This window comes from Camelina sativa, unplaced genomic scaffold (genome assembly GCF_000633955.1).
Source record: "Camelina sativa cultivar DH55 unplaced genomic scaffold, Cs unpScaffold00624, whole genome shotgun sequence".
In the NCBI taxonomy this organism is placed as follows: Eukaryota; Viridiplantae; Streptophyta; class Magnoliopsida; order Brassicales; family Brassicaceae; genus Camelina; species Camelina sativa.
The window spans coordinates 7,079-23,077 of NW_010921767.1; the positions used below are offsets into that span (position 1 = coordinate 7,079).

Consider the following 15,999-nt stretch of genomic DNA (forward strand, 5'->3'; position numbering starts at 1 on the left):
AAGGAATAAAAATTTCTTGAAAAACTTTAATGAACTTCTCTGGGCTCATATCCCTCCCTTTTTCAACAGAGAGAAGGGTAGAAGTCTCTATATCATCAATTAGTATTGGAACTATCTTTCTCGGTCCAAACACTGATACTGAAACTGACAAAAGCTTCACACCATCTACCAATTCCTAAAATGACAAATATAACGTATAAACATCATGAGTTTATCAAGTATAAACATCATATTATGTATGACATAACATGGTAACAAAATGGACAATAACTTACAGATGATTTTATCCACGGGAAAGCCTTTGACAGCAGTGGCCCCGTAAATTGATCCAAGGGCCAACTCTCACCTTCCAAAACTGAATATCTCTCCAACAACAAGACAAAGTCAATCATTTTTCTCATGCTACCCGAAACTATCTCTAAGTTTCCCTGCTGAAGCATATCCAAGAAGCTCTCTTGAACAGATTTACAGAAAAAAGACAGCAGGTTCTGTTCGAGCAAATTAATCCCTGAAAGGATTTCTAGGATGCATCTACCTAGCTCTTGCAGATAACTAAATGAATTACCCATGCCAAGAGTTTCAGCTGACTTCCTCTGAATAGGTGGAATGCTGCCCTTAGATAGTTCAAAGAAGTCTGCCCATAGAATCTTCACGAGGACTTTATCAATTAGATCAACCTGGAGATCATGAATGGAATTGGGACCATCGCAGTACTTTGAAGCATTATTTAATCCCCAGAGGAAACATTCAGTTGTTGCCCGAAGAAGTGATAATTGATCCGTACTTGAAGAATCACATATACTTCTTCCAGCTAATAAGTTTTTGAAAAAATTCACAAAGAACTTATCAGCTTCTACAGATTGTGTTGGCATAACTTCCAGGAACAATATCAGTGCAGGATAAGAAACCCGTGGGGATCCATAGCAACCGTTCCTTAGAAACTGCCACAAATGATTTAGAACAGATTTATGAACATTCAAGTAGACCCAACTCTGAGGGTACTTTCTAGTGAACAGCAAGACAGCCTCCCACATTGATGAGTGGCAGGTTGGATTATTTTCTCGGAAAACACCAAGCAGAGCTGGTGCAAGGCATCTGATGTTGCCTTCGCCAAAGACTTCAGGAACATTTTTGATGAAGCTGCTTAATAAAGAATAAGTAGCTGACCGAATACTAGGGCTTCCAGATTTTAGAAAGTTCAGAAAGCATTTATGGAAAGAGAACAACTTCTCAGCTGCGGAGATTGCCAGAGCCCTAGCCTTTGAGGCAAGTTTCGATTCAGAATTAACGTTTGCAGAGCTAGCTTTATCAGGTTCCCGGAGCAAAATATCTAGTAGTGTAGCCAATGCCACCAGAGATGACGATATCATCTGAAAACAACGGAAAATAAGACATTGGAAAAGAAAACCCAAACAAGGAAAAATAGCATGAAGAATCACCGAGATGGAGTACCTGCTGGTACATTTCTTCTAATTCATCTGAAGCAAGTGCTTTATCAGATAAATTTTGAGGTGTAAGTTTGAGATTTTCCTCCAGATAAGCAAAAATCTCAGTTGAACATAAATTCAAGGCGTGCAATCTCTTTTCCTGGGAAGGAAATGCTGCCTGTTTAAAAGTTAGACAACTAAATGAGAATCTGAATATTAATGTTCCTGCTGAGCAGAATTAAAAAGGTTACTGATCTAATAATACGACAAGAGAGTTTATAATCGACGGTGGGGCTTCCACACATAGAGTAAAAAAAAAAAACCTCCACTAAGAAAACTGAATTACGAAACGAGGAGCCAACCTGCAGAGAAGACTTTGCTGCTTGAGAAACTTCAGATGCCAAGTCGAACTGCGAAAACCACCAGGGCCCCATTATAGACTTTAGATGAGGTGCTAAATCTCTCCTGAGTAACACGTAAGAAACTAAGAATTAATACAGAATATCAAAACATAGGGAGAAGGCATAAAATAGCCGTATCACATGCATGGTAAGACAATATCAAGACACATTTCTTATCTGACATGTTCAGTATAGACAAGCTTCTACAGCACTTAGAAACAAACAAATTCCAACAAAATATTGATGATATAAATTTTAGAAGAACCTCAAAGCTAAATCATATCACTCATCATGACACAAGAAGACTACCTTACATCCAAGTGTATGATACTAAAAAAACAAATAAATGAAACACTGCATCGCGGCAAGAAAAAGAATGTGCAAGAGAAAATTGAGAGTCAAACCCGGCACCAGTGACAACATTAGTCATGACGTCATGCGTAGCTCGCCGAACATCTCTATTGTAGTCCAGTATCAACTTCTTGTACTCAAATGTCTGGACAAGTAGGACAAAAATAGTCAAGCCAATCGTGGAAAATGAACAACTAAATGCAATGCAACGAGAGAAACAGGGTGATCAACATGCTAAGGCAAAGACTGGTGTGAGCCAATTTCATCAACATAAGTGATATCCCCAATTCTGATTTTATTAACATCAAACTTAATACAACATTCATATTGAAGGTTCACCCCTAGTATGTAAACAAAGAAACATACCCATTGTGGGATTATTGGCAAAAGTTCCTTGCCTTTCTTCTGCTTAATCAGTTCTGACAGGGAAGCAAGAGCTTTAATCTGTTGAAACAAACAAAATCACAATCAAGAAAACTCAAGAAAAGCAGGTCTCGTAGTCGATTGAATAACCATGGAAAGCCCGTTAAGTTACCTTCGTTGTAGGGTCTTTCCTTGAAAGCCGTTGCAAGTGTTGGGCAACCTCACTATCCAAATCCTACAATTCCATCATATCCACAAATATGAGAAACTGGCAAACAAGTTGGCAGAAACAAACAAAGAGGGACATAACATACCAAGAAAGGAGCAGAGTCTTCGTTTGATATAGAAGCTTCGAATCTAGAGCTACCGACATAGCCACCAAAACCTACGGCCGCAGCTGCAGAGGCAGAGGGCAACAGCGAAGCCGCCAAGCTGTTCAGAGAAAAAACTCAAATTCAGTACCAAACTAACGAAGCAAAGACGTGGTAAAAGATACAATTCGAAGAAATTGAACGAGAAGGATGAAGGATGAAGGAACAAAGTTTCACCTGCTGCTGGATGGACGAGCTTTGCTCCTTAAAGCATCTCCTTTGGGTTTTCCCATCTCTCTTCTACTCTCTACACGGAAAAAGCTTCGGAGAGATTCACAGATAGAGAGCTGGTGTCTGATCGGTCTACCAAACTAGTATTTAGGAGGAAGTCAAGGGTCGGAGGGGGAAGGCGGTGGCGATACGATCATCGCCGTCGTTGGAGGAGGCAAAGTGAGTTTGTCGGGTCTTAAGGATTCGCCCCATTGATTGATATTGGGTTCACTTAGTCAGGCCCAATTATAGACGGCCCAACTAATACTTCAAATTTTAAACCTAAGAAAAATTGGTTTTTAAAAATTCACATACGTTTCTCTAAATTTTTGTTGTTTTCCTATCAGACCCCGACTTTTAAAAATCAAAATATAACCCCCTAGTTGTGAATTATTCCGTAGTCACATATGTTCCTTCCTGTCTCTTGTTCATATTCGAAGTCATGTCAAGTCTAATTATGTTTTGTATCTAGCCTGTATTTATAATCACCATGTTATTAAATTGTAGTCTAATAATAACAATAGATTCACCACAATGAACTGTTTAATTATCTTATTTGGAGGTTGCTTTATCAAACAAGAGTATGATGGGTACATCTGTTTCACTTTATTTTATAAGAAGATGATCCTACAGCTGAATAGGTTACACAAACTTTTGATACAAGATTAATTTATTTATTACATCAATACAACAAGCTGTTAAAGAAGCATCATTAAAAGCATGGTGAAACAGAAAACTTGAACGGTAAAAGTTACGCAATTACCCACCTGTTGAAGCTTTTTCATTCTTCATGATCATATGGAATGATTTGACTTTGTCTTCCTCCACGATTTCTCTAAGAACATCGTCCTCAATCTTCTCAGCTTGCCACTGAGATGGATCCGCCACAAATTCTTCGCTGAAAATCATACTTGAGACCCACTCTTTCCAGGTTGTCCTCCTGTATTTGTCTTCCTCAAGTGTTCCTCTGGACAAGAGCTGGTAAACGTACACCACTTTCTGCTGTCCCGGTCTGAATGCACGTGCGATTGCTTGCTTTGTCTTAGAAGGATTCCACTCTGAATCAAGCATGATCACCCGTGATGCAGCTGTTAGACTGATGCCTTCTGCACAGGCCGTGATCGAAGCGAGCAGAACACGTGACTGGCCTCCTGGTTCTTCGAATTTGTCTATCACTCTGCCTCTCTCGAACAGCTCAAGATCCCCTGTCAAGGTCAGGAGCTCTCGGCCTCTCTTCCACCTGAAAATATTCTCAAACAGCTCAAGAAACAGGCGAATCGGCGCAATGTTGTGGCAAAATATGAGGATTTTCTCCCTCTTGACCACCCGAAACACGAGGTTAAGCACGAACATGACTTTTGATCCTTTCTTTGCATCGTGCTTGAGCTCCTCAATCTCGGAAAGCTCCTGAGGATTGAGGAATTTGGTGCAACAGGCAGTGGTTTTGACCAACCAAGGATGGATAGCTGCTAACGTTATGAGTAACTCGAGCTCGAGTGGATATCCATGGTAAGTCGACATTATGTTCTGAAGTTTGGTAAGAGTTCTGTGCTGTACATCTGTGGAGTTCATCAACAATGTGTAAATCTGCAAACCTGGGAGAACGTCACCACTTCCGCTTCCGCTTCCGCTCCCTTCATAGTTATCGATGAAACCACTGGTCATATTCCTCAACATGTTGAGACCTTGCAAGCGCTCATCGCCCACTTTTGTGTCAATCTTCTTGGCTATAATGTCGAGGAAGAATTTCCGAGCTCTATTTTCAATCAAGTGAGGCGCCTTTTGCTCAGTTTGGTTTGTCTGGAACTTCTGATCCAACTCAACTAGAACCTCTTGAACAAACTTGGGTCTAGCCAAGCACAAAGTGTTGAAGTACTCACAGAAGTTGTTCTGAAACAATGTGCCCGAAAGCAGAATCCTCAGATCAGTATCAACTTTCATCAAGGCCTTTCGTAATCTCGACTTGGTACTCCTCGGGTTATGTCCCTCGTCTAGAACCAGTAATCCAGGAGACTCTCTCAGTACTTTAGCCATGTATTTTCTATGAGCAAACTTTGAATCTTCCCTCATCAATGTTAGAAACGATGTGTAACCCATTACAAGAACACTAGGCTGTGCATGCCATTTCTGGATTTTGTCGAGACAGTCAAGAACATGCATAACATCTTGGCTCGGTTTTGGAATTCCCTCGATCTGAATGGTGTTCTCTTTGGCCACACAGTAGGTTCTACGACCATGGAGCAAGTGAACGGGTACCGGAATCTCCCATTTGATGAACTCCTTGTACCATGTGTACAAGGTTGTTTTCGGAGCAAGAACCAATGGCCTTTTACCCGGAAATATCTTCAAGTAACTTGCAAGAAAAGCTATGATCAGAAATGTTTTGCCTGCTCCAGGAGTATGAGAAATCACGCACCCACCTATCTTCTCTGAACTCGGATCCATCATCGCGGGAACCACTGACCCGGCTAGGTTCCTCCAGAGAAACTCAAAAGCTTTTTTCTGGTGTAAATGCAGTTTTCTCTCAAGCTGAGGTATAAGAGACCAAACATTGTCACTTTCTTTAGCGGAGGGCATATCTGAGGAAGCAACTGGTATAGTGTAATTATGACTCTCAGCTCCATCTTGGTTCACTTTCGTAGTATTTNGGGCAACAGCGAAGCCGCCAAGCTGTTCAGAGAAAAAACTCAAATTCAGTACCAAACTAACGAAGCAAAGACGTGGTAAAAGATACAATTCGAAGAAATTGAACGAGAAGGATGAAGGATGAAGGAACAAAGTTTCACCTGCTGCTGGATGGACGAGCTTTGCTCCTTAAAGCATCTCCTTTGGGTTTTCCCATCTCTCTTCTACTCTCTACACGGAAAAAGCTTCGGAGAGATTCACAGATAGAGAGCTGGTGTCTGATCGGTCTACCAAACTAGTATTTAGGAGGAAGTCAAGGGTCGGAGGGGGAAGGCGGTGGCGATACGATCATCGCCGTCGTTGGAGGAGGCAAAGTGAGTTTGTCGGGTCTTAAGGATTCGCCCCATTGATTGATATTGGGTTCACTTAGTCAGGCCCAATTATAGACGGCCCAACTAATACTTCAAATTTTAAACCTAAGAAAAATTGGTTTTTAAAAATTCACATACGTTTCTCTAAATTTTTGTTGTTTTCCTATCAGACCCCGACTTTTAAAAATCAAAATATAACCCCCTAGTTGTGAATTATTCCGTAGTCACATATGTTCCTTCCTGTCTCTTGTTCATATTCGAAGTCATGTCAAGTCTAATTATGTTTTGTATCTAGCCTGTATTTATAATCACCATGTTATTAAATTGTAGTCTAATAATAACAATAGATTCACCACAATGAACTGTTTAATTATCTTATTTGGAGGTTGCTTTATCAAACAAGAGTATGATGGGTACATCTGTTTCACTTTATTTTATAAGAAGATGATCCTACAGCTGAATAGGTTACACAAACTTTTGATACAAGATTAATTTATTTATTACATCAATACAACAAGCTGTTAAAGAAGCATCATTAAAAGCATGGTGAAACAGAAAACTTGAACGGTAAAAGTTACGCAATTACCCACCTGTTGAAGCTTTTTCATTCTTCATGATCATATGGAATGATTTGACTTTGTCTTCCTCCACGATTTCTCTAAGAACATCGTCCTCAATCTTCTCAGCTTGCCACTGAGATGGATCCGCCACAAATTCTTCGCTGAAAATCATACTTGAGACCCACTCTTTCCAGGTTGTCCTCCTGTATTTGTCTTCCTCAAGTGTTCCTCTGGACAAGAGCTGGTAAACGTACACCACTTTCTGCTGTCCCGGTCTGAATGCACGTGCGATTGCTTGCTTTGTCTTAGAAGGATTCCACTCTGAATCAAGCATGATCACCCGTGATGCAGCTGTTAGACTGATGCCTTCTGCACAGGCCGTGATCGAAGCGAGCAGAACACGTGACTGGCCTCCTGGTTCTTCGAATTTGTCTATCACTCTGCCTCTCTCGAACAGCTCAAGATCCCCTGTCAAGGTCAGGAGCTCTCGGCCTCTCTTCCACCTGAAAATATTCTCAAACAGCTCAAGAAACAGGCGAATCGGCGCAATGTTGTGGCAAAATATGAGGATTTTCTCCCTCTTGACCACCCGAAACACGAGGTTAAGCACGAACATGACTTTTGATCCTTTCTTTGCATCGTGCTTGAGCTCCTCAATCTCGGAAAGCTCCTGAGGATTGAGGAATTTGGTGCAACAGGCAGTGGTTTTGACCAACCAAGGATGGATAGCTGCTAACGTTATGAGTAACTCGAGCTCGAGTGGATATCCATGGTAAGTCGACATTATGTTCTGAAGTTTGGTAAGAGTTCTGTGCTGTACATCTGTGGAGTTCATCAACAATGTGTAAATCTGCAAACCTGGGAGAACGTCACCACTTCCGCTTCCGCTTCCGCTCCCTTCATAGTTATCGATGAAACCACTGGTCATATTCCTCAACATGTTGAGACCTTGCAAGCGCTCATCGCCCACTTTTGTGTCAATCTTCTTGGCTATAATGTCGAGGAAGAATTTCCGAGCTCTATTTTCAATCAAGTGAGGCGCCTTTTGCTCAGTTTGGTTTGTCTGGAACTTCTGATCCAACTCAACTAGAACCTCTTGAACAAACTTGGGTCTAGCCAAGCACAAAGTGTTGAAGTACTCACAGAAGTTGTTCTGAAACAATGTGCCCGAAAGCAGAATCCTCAGATCAGTATCAACTTTCATCAAGGCCTTTCGTAATCTCGACTTGGTACTCCTCGGGTTATGTCCCTCGTCTAGAACCAGTAATCCAGGAGACTCTCTCAGTACTTTAGCCATGTATTTTCTATGAGCAAACTTTGAATCTTCCCTCATCAATGTTAGAAACGATGTGTAACCCATTACAAGAACACTAGGCTGTGCATGCCATTTCTGGATTTTGTCGAGACAGTCAAGAACATGCATAACATCTTGGCTCGGTTTTGGAATTCCCTCGATCTGAATGGTGTTCTCTTTGGCCACACAGTAGGTTCTACGACCATGGAGCAAGTGAACGGGTACCGGAATCTCCCATTTGATGAACTCCTTGTACCATGTGTACAAGGTTGTTTTCGGAGCAAGAACCAATGGCCTTTTACCCGGAAATATCTTCAAGTAACTTGCAAGAAAAGCTATGATCAGAAATGTTTTGCCTGCTCCAGGAGTATGAGAAATCACGCACCCACCTATCTTCTCTGAACTCGGATCCATCATCGCGGGAACCACTGACCCGGCTAGGTTCCTCCAGAGAAACTCAAAAGCTTTTTTCTGGTGTAAATGCAGTTTTCTCTCAAGCTGAGGTATAAGAGACCAAACATTGTCACTTTCTTCAGCGGAGGGCATATCTGAGGAAGCAACTGGTATAGTGTAATTATGACTCTCAGCTCCATCTTGGTTCACTTTAGTAGTATTTATGTCATCTTCGTTGACTTGCTTAGTCTCTGTCGTCCATTTCTTGTGATGCGCCTATTGAAAATCAAACCACCAAAAGATTACTAATTCATCAAAAATAGATAACATGATAATGTCTTTCCCAGACTTTCCACTTACAAAAGGTGCAGAAACATGTTTCATCTCAGTTCCTACATGACCACACAATCTGCAACACATTCCGATTTCTTCATTCAATTCATAATCATGTTCACAACCACCGAGTGCTTTATGGAACGCCTCGTTATCCACTCTCACCTGAAATTTTGAATCAACTATATATAAGACACAAGTTTCGGAAAATATCAAAAGATTTCCAAAAAGAATCTACCTCATTATCATCAAGAATGTAAGAAGAAGCCAAGCATAGTTCCATTTCCCTCCATAGCATCTCGTTCTCTGCATCATCATCCTCACTCGAACTTTTTTCGGCTTCCATGGAAGAGCTTGCAGCGTTCTTTAACCCCATCAACTGCTCAACAACATTGNTAGACGGCCCAACTAATACTTTTAATTTTAAAAACCTAGGAAAATTTGGTTTTTGAAAATTCACAAAAGTTTATCTAAATTTCAGTTTTTATATCAGACCCTGACTTTTAAAAATCAAAATATAACCTTCCTGTCTCTTCTTCCATATATTCGAAGTCATGTCAAGTCTAATTATGTTTTGTATCTAGCCTGTATTTATAATCACCATGTTATTAAATTGTAGTCTAATAATATAAATGATAACAATAGATTCACCACAATGAACTGTTTAATTATCTTATTTGGAGGTTGCTTTATCAAACAAGAGTATGAATGGGTTACACAAACTTTTGATACAAGATAAGTTTATTTATTACAATACAACAAGCTGTTAAAGAAGCATCATTAAATGCATGGTGAAACAGAAAACTTGAACGGTAAAAGTTACGCAATTAGCCACCTGTTGAAGCTTTTTCATTCTTCATGATCATATGGAATGATTTGACTTTGTCTTCCTCCACGATTTCTCTAAGAACATCGTCCTCAATCTTCTCAGCTTGCCACTGAGATGGATCCGCCACAAATTCTTCGCTGAAAATCATACTTGAGACCCACTCTTTCCAGGTTGTCCTCCTGTATTTGTCTTCCTCAAGTGTTCCTCTGGACAAGAGCTGGTAAACGTACACCACTTTCTGCTGTCCCGGTCTGAATGCACGTGCGATTGCTTGCTTTGTCTTAGAAGGATTCCACTCTGAATCAAGCATGATCACCCGTGATGCAGCTGTTAGACTGATGCCTTCTGCACAGGCCGTGATCGAAGCGAGCAGAACACGGGACTGGCCTCCTGGTTCTTCGAATTTGTCTATCACTCTGCCTCTCTCAAACAGCTCAAGATCCCCTGTCAAGGTCAGGAGCTCTCGGCCTCTCTTCCACCTGAAAATATTCTCAAACAGCTCAAGAAACAGGCGAATCGGCGCAATGTTGTGGCAAAATATGAGGATTTTCTCCCTCTTGACCACCCGGAACACGAGGTTAAGCACGAACATGACTTTTGATCCTTTCTTTGCATCGTGCTTGAGCTTCTCAATCTCGGAAAGCTCCTGAGGATTGAGAAATTTGGTGCAACAGGCAGTGGTTTTGACCAACCAAGGATGGATAGCTGCTAACGTTATGAGTAACTCGAGCTCGAGTGGATATCCATGGTAAGTCGACATTATGTTCTGAAGTTTGGTAAGAGTTCTGTGCTGTATATCTGTGGAGTTCATCAACAATGTGTAAATCTGCAAACCTGGGAGAACGTCACCACTTCCGCTTCCGCTTCCGTTCCCTTCATAGTTATCGATGAAACCACTGGTCATATTCCTCAACATGTTGAGACCTTGCAAGCGCTCATCGCCCACTTTTGTGTCAATCTTCTTGGCTATAATGTCGAGGAAGAATTTCCGAGCTCTATTTTCAAGCAAGTGAGGCGCCTTTTGCTCAGTTTGGTTTGTCTGGAACTTCTGATCCAACTCAACTAGAACCTCGTGAACAAACTTGGGTCTAGCCAAGCACAAAGTGTTGAAGTACTCACAGAAGTTGTTCTGAAACAATGTGCCCGAAAGCAGAATCCTCAGATCAGTATCAACTTTCATCAAGGCCTTTCGTAATCTCGACTTGGTACTCCTCGGGTTATGTCCCTCGTCTAGAACCAGTAATCCAGGAGACTCTCTCAGTACTTTAGCCATGTATTTTCTATGAGCAAACTTTGAATCTTCCCTCATCAATGTTAGAAACGATGTGTAACCCATTACAAGAACACTAGGCTGTGCATGCCATTTCTGGATTTTGTCGAGACAGTCAAGAACATGCATAACATCTTGGCTCGGTTTTGGAATTCCCTCGATCTGAATGGTGTTCTCTTTGGCCACACAGTAGGTTCTACGACCATGGAGCAAGTGAACGGGTACCGGAATCTCCCATTTGATGAACTCCTTGTACCATGTGTACAAGGTTGTTTTCGGAGCAAGAACCAATGGCCTTTTACCCGGAAATATCTTCAAGTAGCTTGCAAGAAAAGCTATGATCAGAAATGTTTTGCCTGCTCCAGGAGTATGAGAAATCACGCACCCACCTATCTTCTCTGAACTCGGATCCATCATCGCGGGAACCACTGACCCGGCTAGGTTCCTCCAGAGAAATTCAAAAGCTTTTTTCTGGTGTAAATGCAGTTTTCTCTCAAGCTGAGGTATAAGAGACCAAACATTGTCACTTTCTTTAGCGGAGGGCATATCTGAGGAAGCAACTGGTATAGTGTAATTATGACTCTCAGCTCCATCTTGGTTCACTTTCGTAGTATTTATGTCATCTTCGTTGACTTGCTTAGTCTCTGTCGTCCATTTCTTGTGATGCGCCTATTGAAAATCAAACCACCAAAAAATTACTAATTCATCAAAAATAGATAACATGATAATGTCTTTCCCAGACTTTCCACTTACAAAAGGTGCAGAAACATGTTTCATCTCAGTTCCTACATGACCACACAATCTGCAACACATTCCGATTTCTTCATTCAATTCATAATCATGTTCACAATCACCGAGTGCTTTATGGAACGCCTCGTTATCCACTCTCACCTGAAATTTTGAATCAACTATATATAAGACACAAGTTTCGGAAAATATCAAAAGATTTCCAAAAAGAATCTACCTCATTATCATCAAGAATGTAAGAAGAAGCCAAGCATAGTTCCATTTCCCTCCATAGCATCTCGTTCTCTGCATCATCATCCTCACTCGAACTTTTTTCGGCTTCCATGGAAGAGCTTGCAGCGTTCTTTAACCCCATCAACTGCTCAACAACATTGGTCGCTTCGTTCTTGGCTGCAATTGTAGAATCAATTCTACTCATGTACGAGTCTATCAGCTTGTTATACGCACCTGCGCTCAATGTTCTCTTCTTAAAAATCTGTGGTTCCTCGGAAATTCCGGTGTTCCCAGAAACAGACCGTATTCGGGAATGCGGTCCATTTCTTTTTTGAACCACATTACTGAGGGGTCCATTCCAACATAGATCAGATTCCATCTCTTCCATTTCCAACTTCTTCTTTTTCCCATATTTTGCTGCTTTACTACGATACCTATCTATCTCATCCATCAAATGACTTCCAGAGGATCCACCAAACAAACTATTTGCATTGAGACCAAACTGTTCCAACGGTATAGGTTCAAAGACGGGAGTGAAGGGAATAACCGAAAGCTCGCCGTTTCTACCAATTCTCTCTGTTTTTTTCCTCTTCTTCATCTCTGTTTTGTNTGGGTACATCTGTTTCACTTTATTTTATAAGAAGATGATCCTACAGCTGAATAGGTTACACAAACTTTTGATACAAGATTAATTTATTTATTACATCAATACAACAAGCTGTTAAAGAAGCATCATTAAAAGCATGGTGAAACAGAAAACTTGAACGGTAAAAGTTACGCAATTACCCACCTGTTGAAGCTTTTTCATTCTTCATGATCATATGGAATGATTTGACTTTGTCTTCCTCCACGATTTCTCTAAGAACATCGTCCTCAATCTTCTCAGCTTGCCACTGAGATGGATCCGCCACAAATTCTTCGCTGAAAATCATACTTGAGACCCACTCTTTCCAGGTTGTCCTCCTGTATTTGTCTTCCTCAAGTGTTCCTCTGGACAAGAGCTGGTAAACGTACACCACTTTCTGCTGTCCCGGTCTGAATGCACGTGCGATTGCTTGCTTTGTCTTAGAAGGATTCCACTCTGAATCAAGCATGATCACCCGTGATGCAGCTGTTAGACTGATGCCTTCTGCACAGGCCGTGATCGAAGCGAGCAGAACACGTGACTGGCCTCCTGGTTCTTCGAATTTGTCTATCACTCTGCCTCTCTCGAACAGCTCAAGATCCCCTGTCAAGGTCAGGAGCTCTCGGCCTCTCTTCCACCTGAAAATATTCTCAAACAGCTCAAGAAACAGGCGAATCGGCGCAATGTTGTGGCAAAATATGAGGATTTTCTCCCTCTTGACCACCCGAAACACGAGGTTAAGCACGAACATGACTTTTGATCCTTTCTTTGCATCGTGCTTGAGCTCCTCAATCTCGGAAAGCTCCTGAGGATTGAGGAATTTGGTGCAACAGGCAGTGGTTTTGACCAACCAAGGATGGATAGCTGCTAACGTTATGAGTAACTCGAGCTCGAGTGGATATCCATGGTAAGTCGACATTATGTTCTGAAGTTTGGTAAGAGTTCTGTGCTGTATATCTGTGGAGTTCATCAACAATGTGTAAATCTGCAAACCTGGGAGAACGTCACCACTTCCGCTTCCGCTTCCGTTCCCTTCATAGTTATCGATGAAACCACTGGTCATATTCCTCAACATGTTGAGACCTTGCAAGCGCTCATCGCCCACTTTTGTGTCAATCTTCTTGGCTATAATGTCGAGGAAGAATTTCCGAGCTCTATTTTCAAGCAAGTGAGGCGCCTTTTGCTCAGTTTGGTTTGTCTGGAACTTCTGATCCAACTCAACTAGAACCTCGTGAACAAACTTGGGTCTAGCCAAGCACAAAGTGTTGAAGTACTCACAGAAGTTGTTCTGAAACAATGTGCCCGAAAGCAGAATCCTCAGATCAGTATCAACTTTCATCAAGGCCTTTCGTAATCTCGACTTGGTACTCCTCGGGTTATGTCCCTCGTCTAGAACCAGTAATCCAGGAGACTCTCTCAGTACTTTAGCCATGTATTTTCTATGAGCAAACTTTGAATCTTCCCTCATCAATGTTAGAAACGATGTGTAACCCATTACAAGAACACTAGGCTGTGCATGCCATTTCTGGATTTTGTCGAGACAGTCAAGAACATGCATAACATCTTGGCTCGGTTTTGGAATTCCCTCGATCTGAATGGTGTTCTCTTTGGCCACACAGTAGGTTCTACGACCATGGAGCAAGTGAACGGGTACCGGAATCTCCCATTTGATGAACTCCTTGTACCATGTGTACAAGGTTGTTTTCGGAGCAAGAACCAATGGCCTTTTACCCGGAAATATCTTCAAGTAGCTTGCAAGAAAAGCTATGATCAGAAATGTTTTGCCTGCTCCAGGAGTATGAGAAATCACGCACCCACCTATCTTCTCTGAACTCGGATCCATCATCGCGGGAACCACTGACCCGGCTAGGTTCCTCCAGAGAAATTCAAAAGCTTTTTTCTGGTGTAAATGCAGTTTTCTCTCAAGCTGAGGTATAAGAGACCAAACATTGTCACTTTCTTTAGCGGAGGGCATATCTGAGGAAGCAACTGGTATAGTGTAATTATGACTCTCAGCTCCATCTTGGTTCACTTTCGTAGTATTTATGTCATCTTCGTTGACTTGCTTAGTCTCTGTCGTCCATTTCTTGTGATGCGCCTATTGAAAATCAAACCACCAAAAAATTACTAATTCATCAAAAATAGATAACATGATAATGTCTTTCCCAGACTTTCCACTTACAAAAGGTGCAGAAACATGTTTCATCTCAGTTCCTACATGACCACACAATCTGCAACACATTCCGATTTCTTCATTCAATTCATAATCATGTTCACAATCACCGAGTGCTTTATGGAACGCCTCGTTATCCACTCTCACCTGAAATTTTGAATCAACTATATATAAGACACAAGTTTCGGAAAATATCAAAAGATTTCCAAAAAGAATCTACCTCATTATCATCAAGAATGTAAGAAGAAGCCAAGCATAGTTCCATTTCCCTCCATAGCATCTCGTTCTCTGCATCATCATCCTCACTCGAACTTTTTTCGGCTTCCATGGAAGAGCTTGCAGCGTTCTTTAACCCCATCAACTGCTCAACAACATTGGTCGCTTCGTTCTTGGCTGCAATTGTAGAATCAATTCTACTCATGTACGAGTCTATCAGCTTGTTATACGCACCTGCGCTCAATGTTCTCTTCTTAAAAATCTGTGGTTCCTCGGAAATTCCGGTGTTCCCAGAAACAGACCGTATTCGGGAATGCGGTCCATTTCTTTTTTGAACCACATTACTGAGGGGTCCATTCCAACATAGATCAGATTCCATCTCTTCCATTTCCAACTTCTTCTTTTTCCCATATTTTGCTGCTTTACTACGATACCTATCTATCTCATCCATCAAATGACTTCCAGAGGATCCACCAAACAAACTATTTGCATTGAGACCAAACTGTTCCAACGGTATAGGTTCAAAGACGGGAGTGAAGGGAATAACCGAAAGCTCGCCGTTTCTACCAATTCTCTCTGTTTTTTTCCTCTTCTTCATCTCTGTTTTGTCTATCAGAACAATCTCTCTTCGCTTCTCCTTACTTAATCCCTTTGTGCTTCCCTTTTTCCCAAGTAATTGCGATAACGGTAAGTATAAATCGTCATCGGTATCTCTATCATCATCACACTCTTCTTCGTCATAATCTTCATCATCATCACTTAAATCAGTCCATGTGCTGTACCTATATGGCATCATCCTTACCCATCCATCCTTTGAATCTGGCTGACTCTCAGAGTCAGCGTATCTATCAGGCCGCCCACTTCTTCTCTTGGATCGACGCAGCTCCATTAACTCCTCTTCGATCTCCTGCTTTACATCAGTATCTTGATGAGTATCCTCAGCTGGATTGAACAAAACAACTTTGGACATGAAAACACCGTCTTCCACCGTGATGTTCATTGCACTCAAAGAGCTACTAGAGCATTCATCCGCCACAATCTGATAAACCATCTTGTCGTGAAAGGTTCTGATCTGAAACACAATGTTTTTCAAAACTGATGTAACAAGCAACCAAGAAAGATCAGGCAAGAACTTTCCCAGATTTAGTCTTGTTTTCACCAGCGAAGTACAGTCCTCAGAGTTTCTCCATCTGTAGTAGCGGTCCAAGCTTTGTTCCTTGCAAAGCT

At 41.5% G+C, this 15,999-nt stretch overlaps 2 protein-coding genes across 8 annotated transcripts in view; both read right to left on the bottom strand.

Annotated features, from left to right (window-relative positions):
* LOC104773708 (E3 ubiquitin-protein ligase listerin) overlaps positions 1 to 3,304 on the bottom strand; it is a 10,328-nt gene extending 7,024 nt beyond the window's left edge. For 2 of the 3 annotated variants that reach the window (XM_019242730.1, XM_019242731.1), the window contains exons 1-9: positions 3,091 to 3,304; positions 2,857 to 2,974; positions 2,715 to 2,777; positions 2,546 to 2,623; positions 2,233 to 2,324; positions 1,790 to 1,892; positions 1,453 to 1,605; positions 276 to 1,370; positions 14 to 175 (exon numbers count right to left, since the gene is read on the bottom strand). In XM_019242730.1, coding sequence (XP_019098275.1) covers positions 14 to 175; positions 276 to 1,370; positions 1,453 to 1,605; positions 1,790 to 1,892; positions 2,233 to 2,324; positions 2,546 to 2,623; positions 2,715 to 2,777; positions 2,857 to 2,974; positions 3,091 to 3,146 — 1,920 coding nt within the window. In that variant the 5' untranslated portion in view covers positions 3,147 to 3,304. The remainder of the gene's footprint in view (positions 1 to 13; positions 176 to 275; positions 1,371 to 1,452; positions 1,606 to 1,789; positions 1,893 to 2,232; positions 2,325 to 2,545; positions 2,624 to 2,714; positions 2,778 to 2,856; positions 2,975 to 3,090) is intronic. The other variant, XM_010498354.1, reaches the window with a different exon arrangement.
* Positions 3,305 to 3,663: 359 nt separating this feature from the next.
* Positions 3,664 to 15,999, bottom strand: part of LOC104773710 (SNF2 domain-containing protein CLASSY 1-like) — a 16,770-nt gene continuing 4,434 nt past the window's right edge. Inside the window, exons 5-8 of one of the 5 annotated variants that reach the window (XM_019242735.1) lie at positions 8,938 to 9,070; positions 8,727 to 8,864; positions 8,567 to 8,642; positions 3,664 to 5,747 (exon numbers count right to left, since the gene is read on the bottom strand). In XM_019242735.1, the coding sequence (XP_019098280.1) occupies positions 3,883 to 5,747; positions 8,567 to 8,642; positions 8,727 to 8,864; positions 8,938 to 9,070 (2,212 nt within the window). In that variant the 3' untranslated portion in view covers positions 3,664 to 3,882. Of the gene's footprint in view, positions 5,748 to 6,482; positions 8,643 to 8,726; positions 8,865 to 8,937; positions 9,071 to 9,360; positions 11,468 to 11,551; positions 11,690 to 11,762; positions 12,326 to 12,374; positions 14,482 to 14,565; positions 14,704 to 14,776; positions 15,932 to 15,999 lie in introns of those variants that run through there. The other 4 variants (XM_019242733.1, XM_019242734.1, XM_019242732.1 and 1 more) reach the window with 4 other exon arrangements.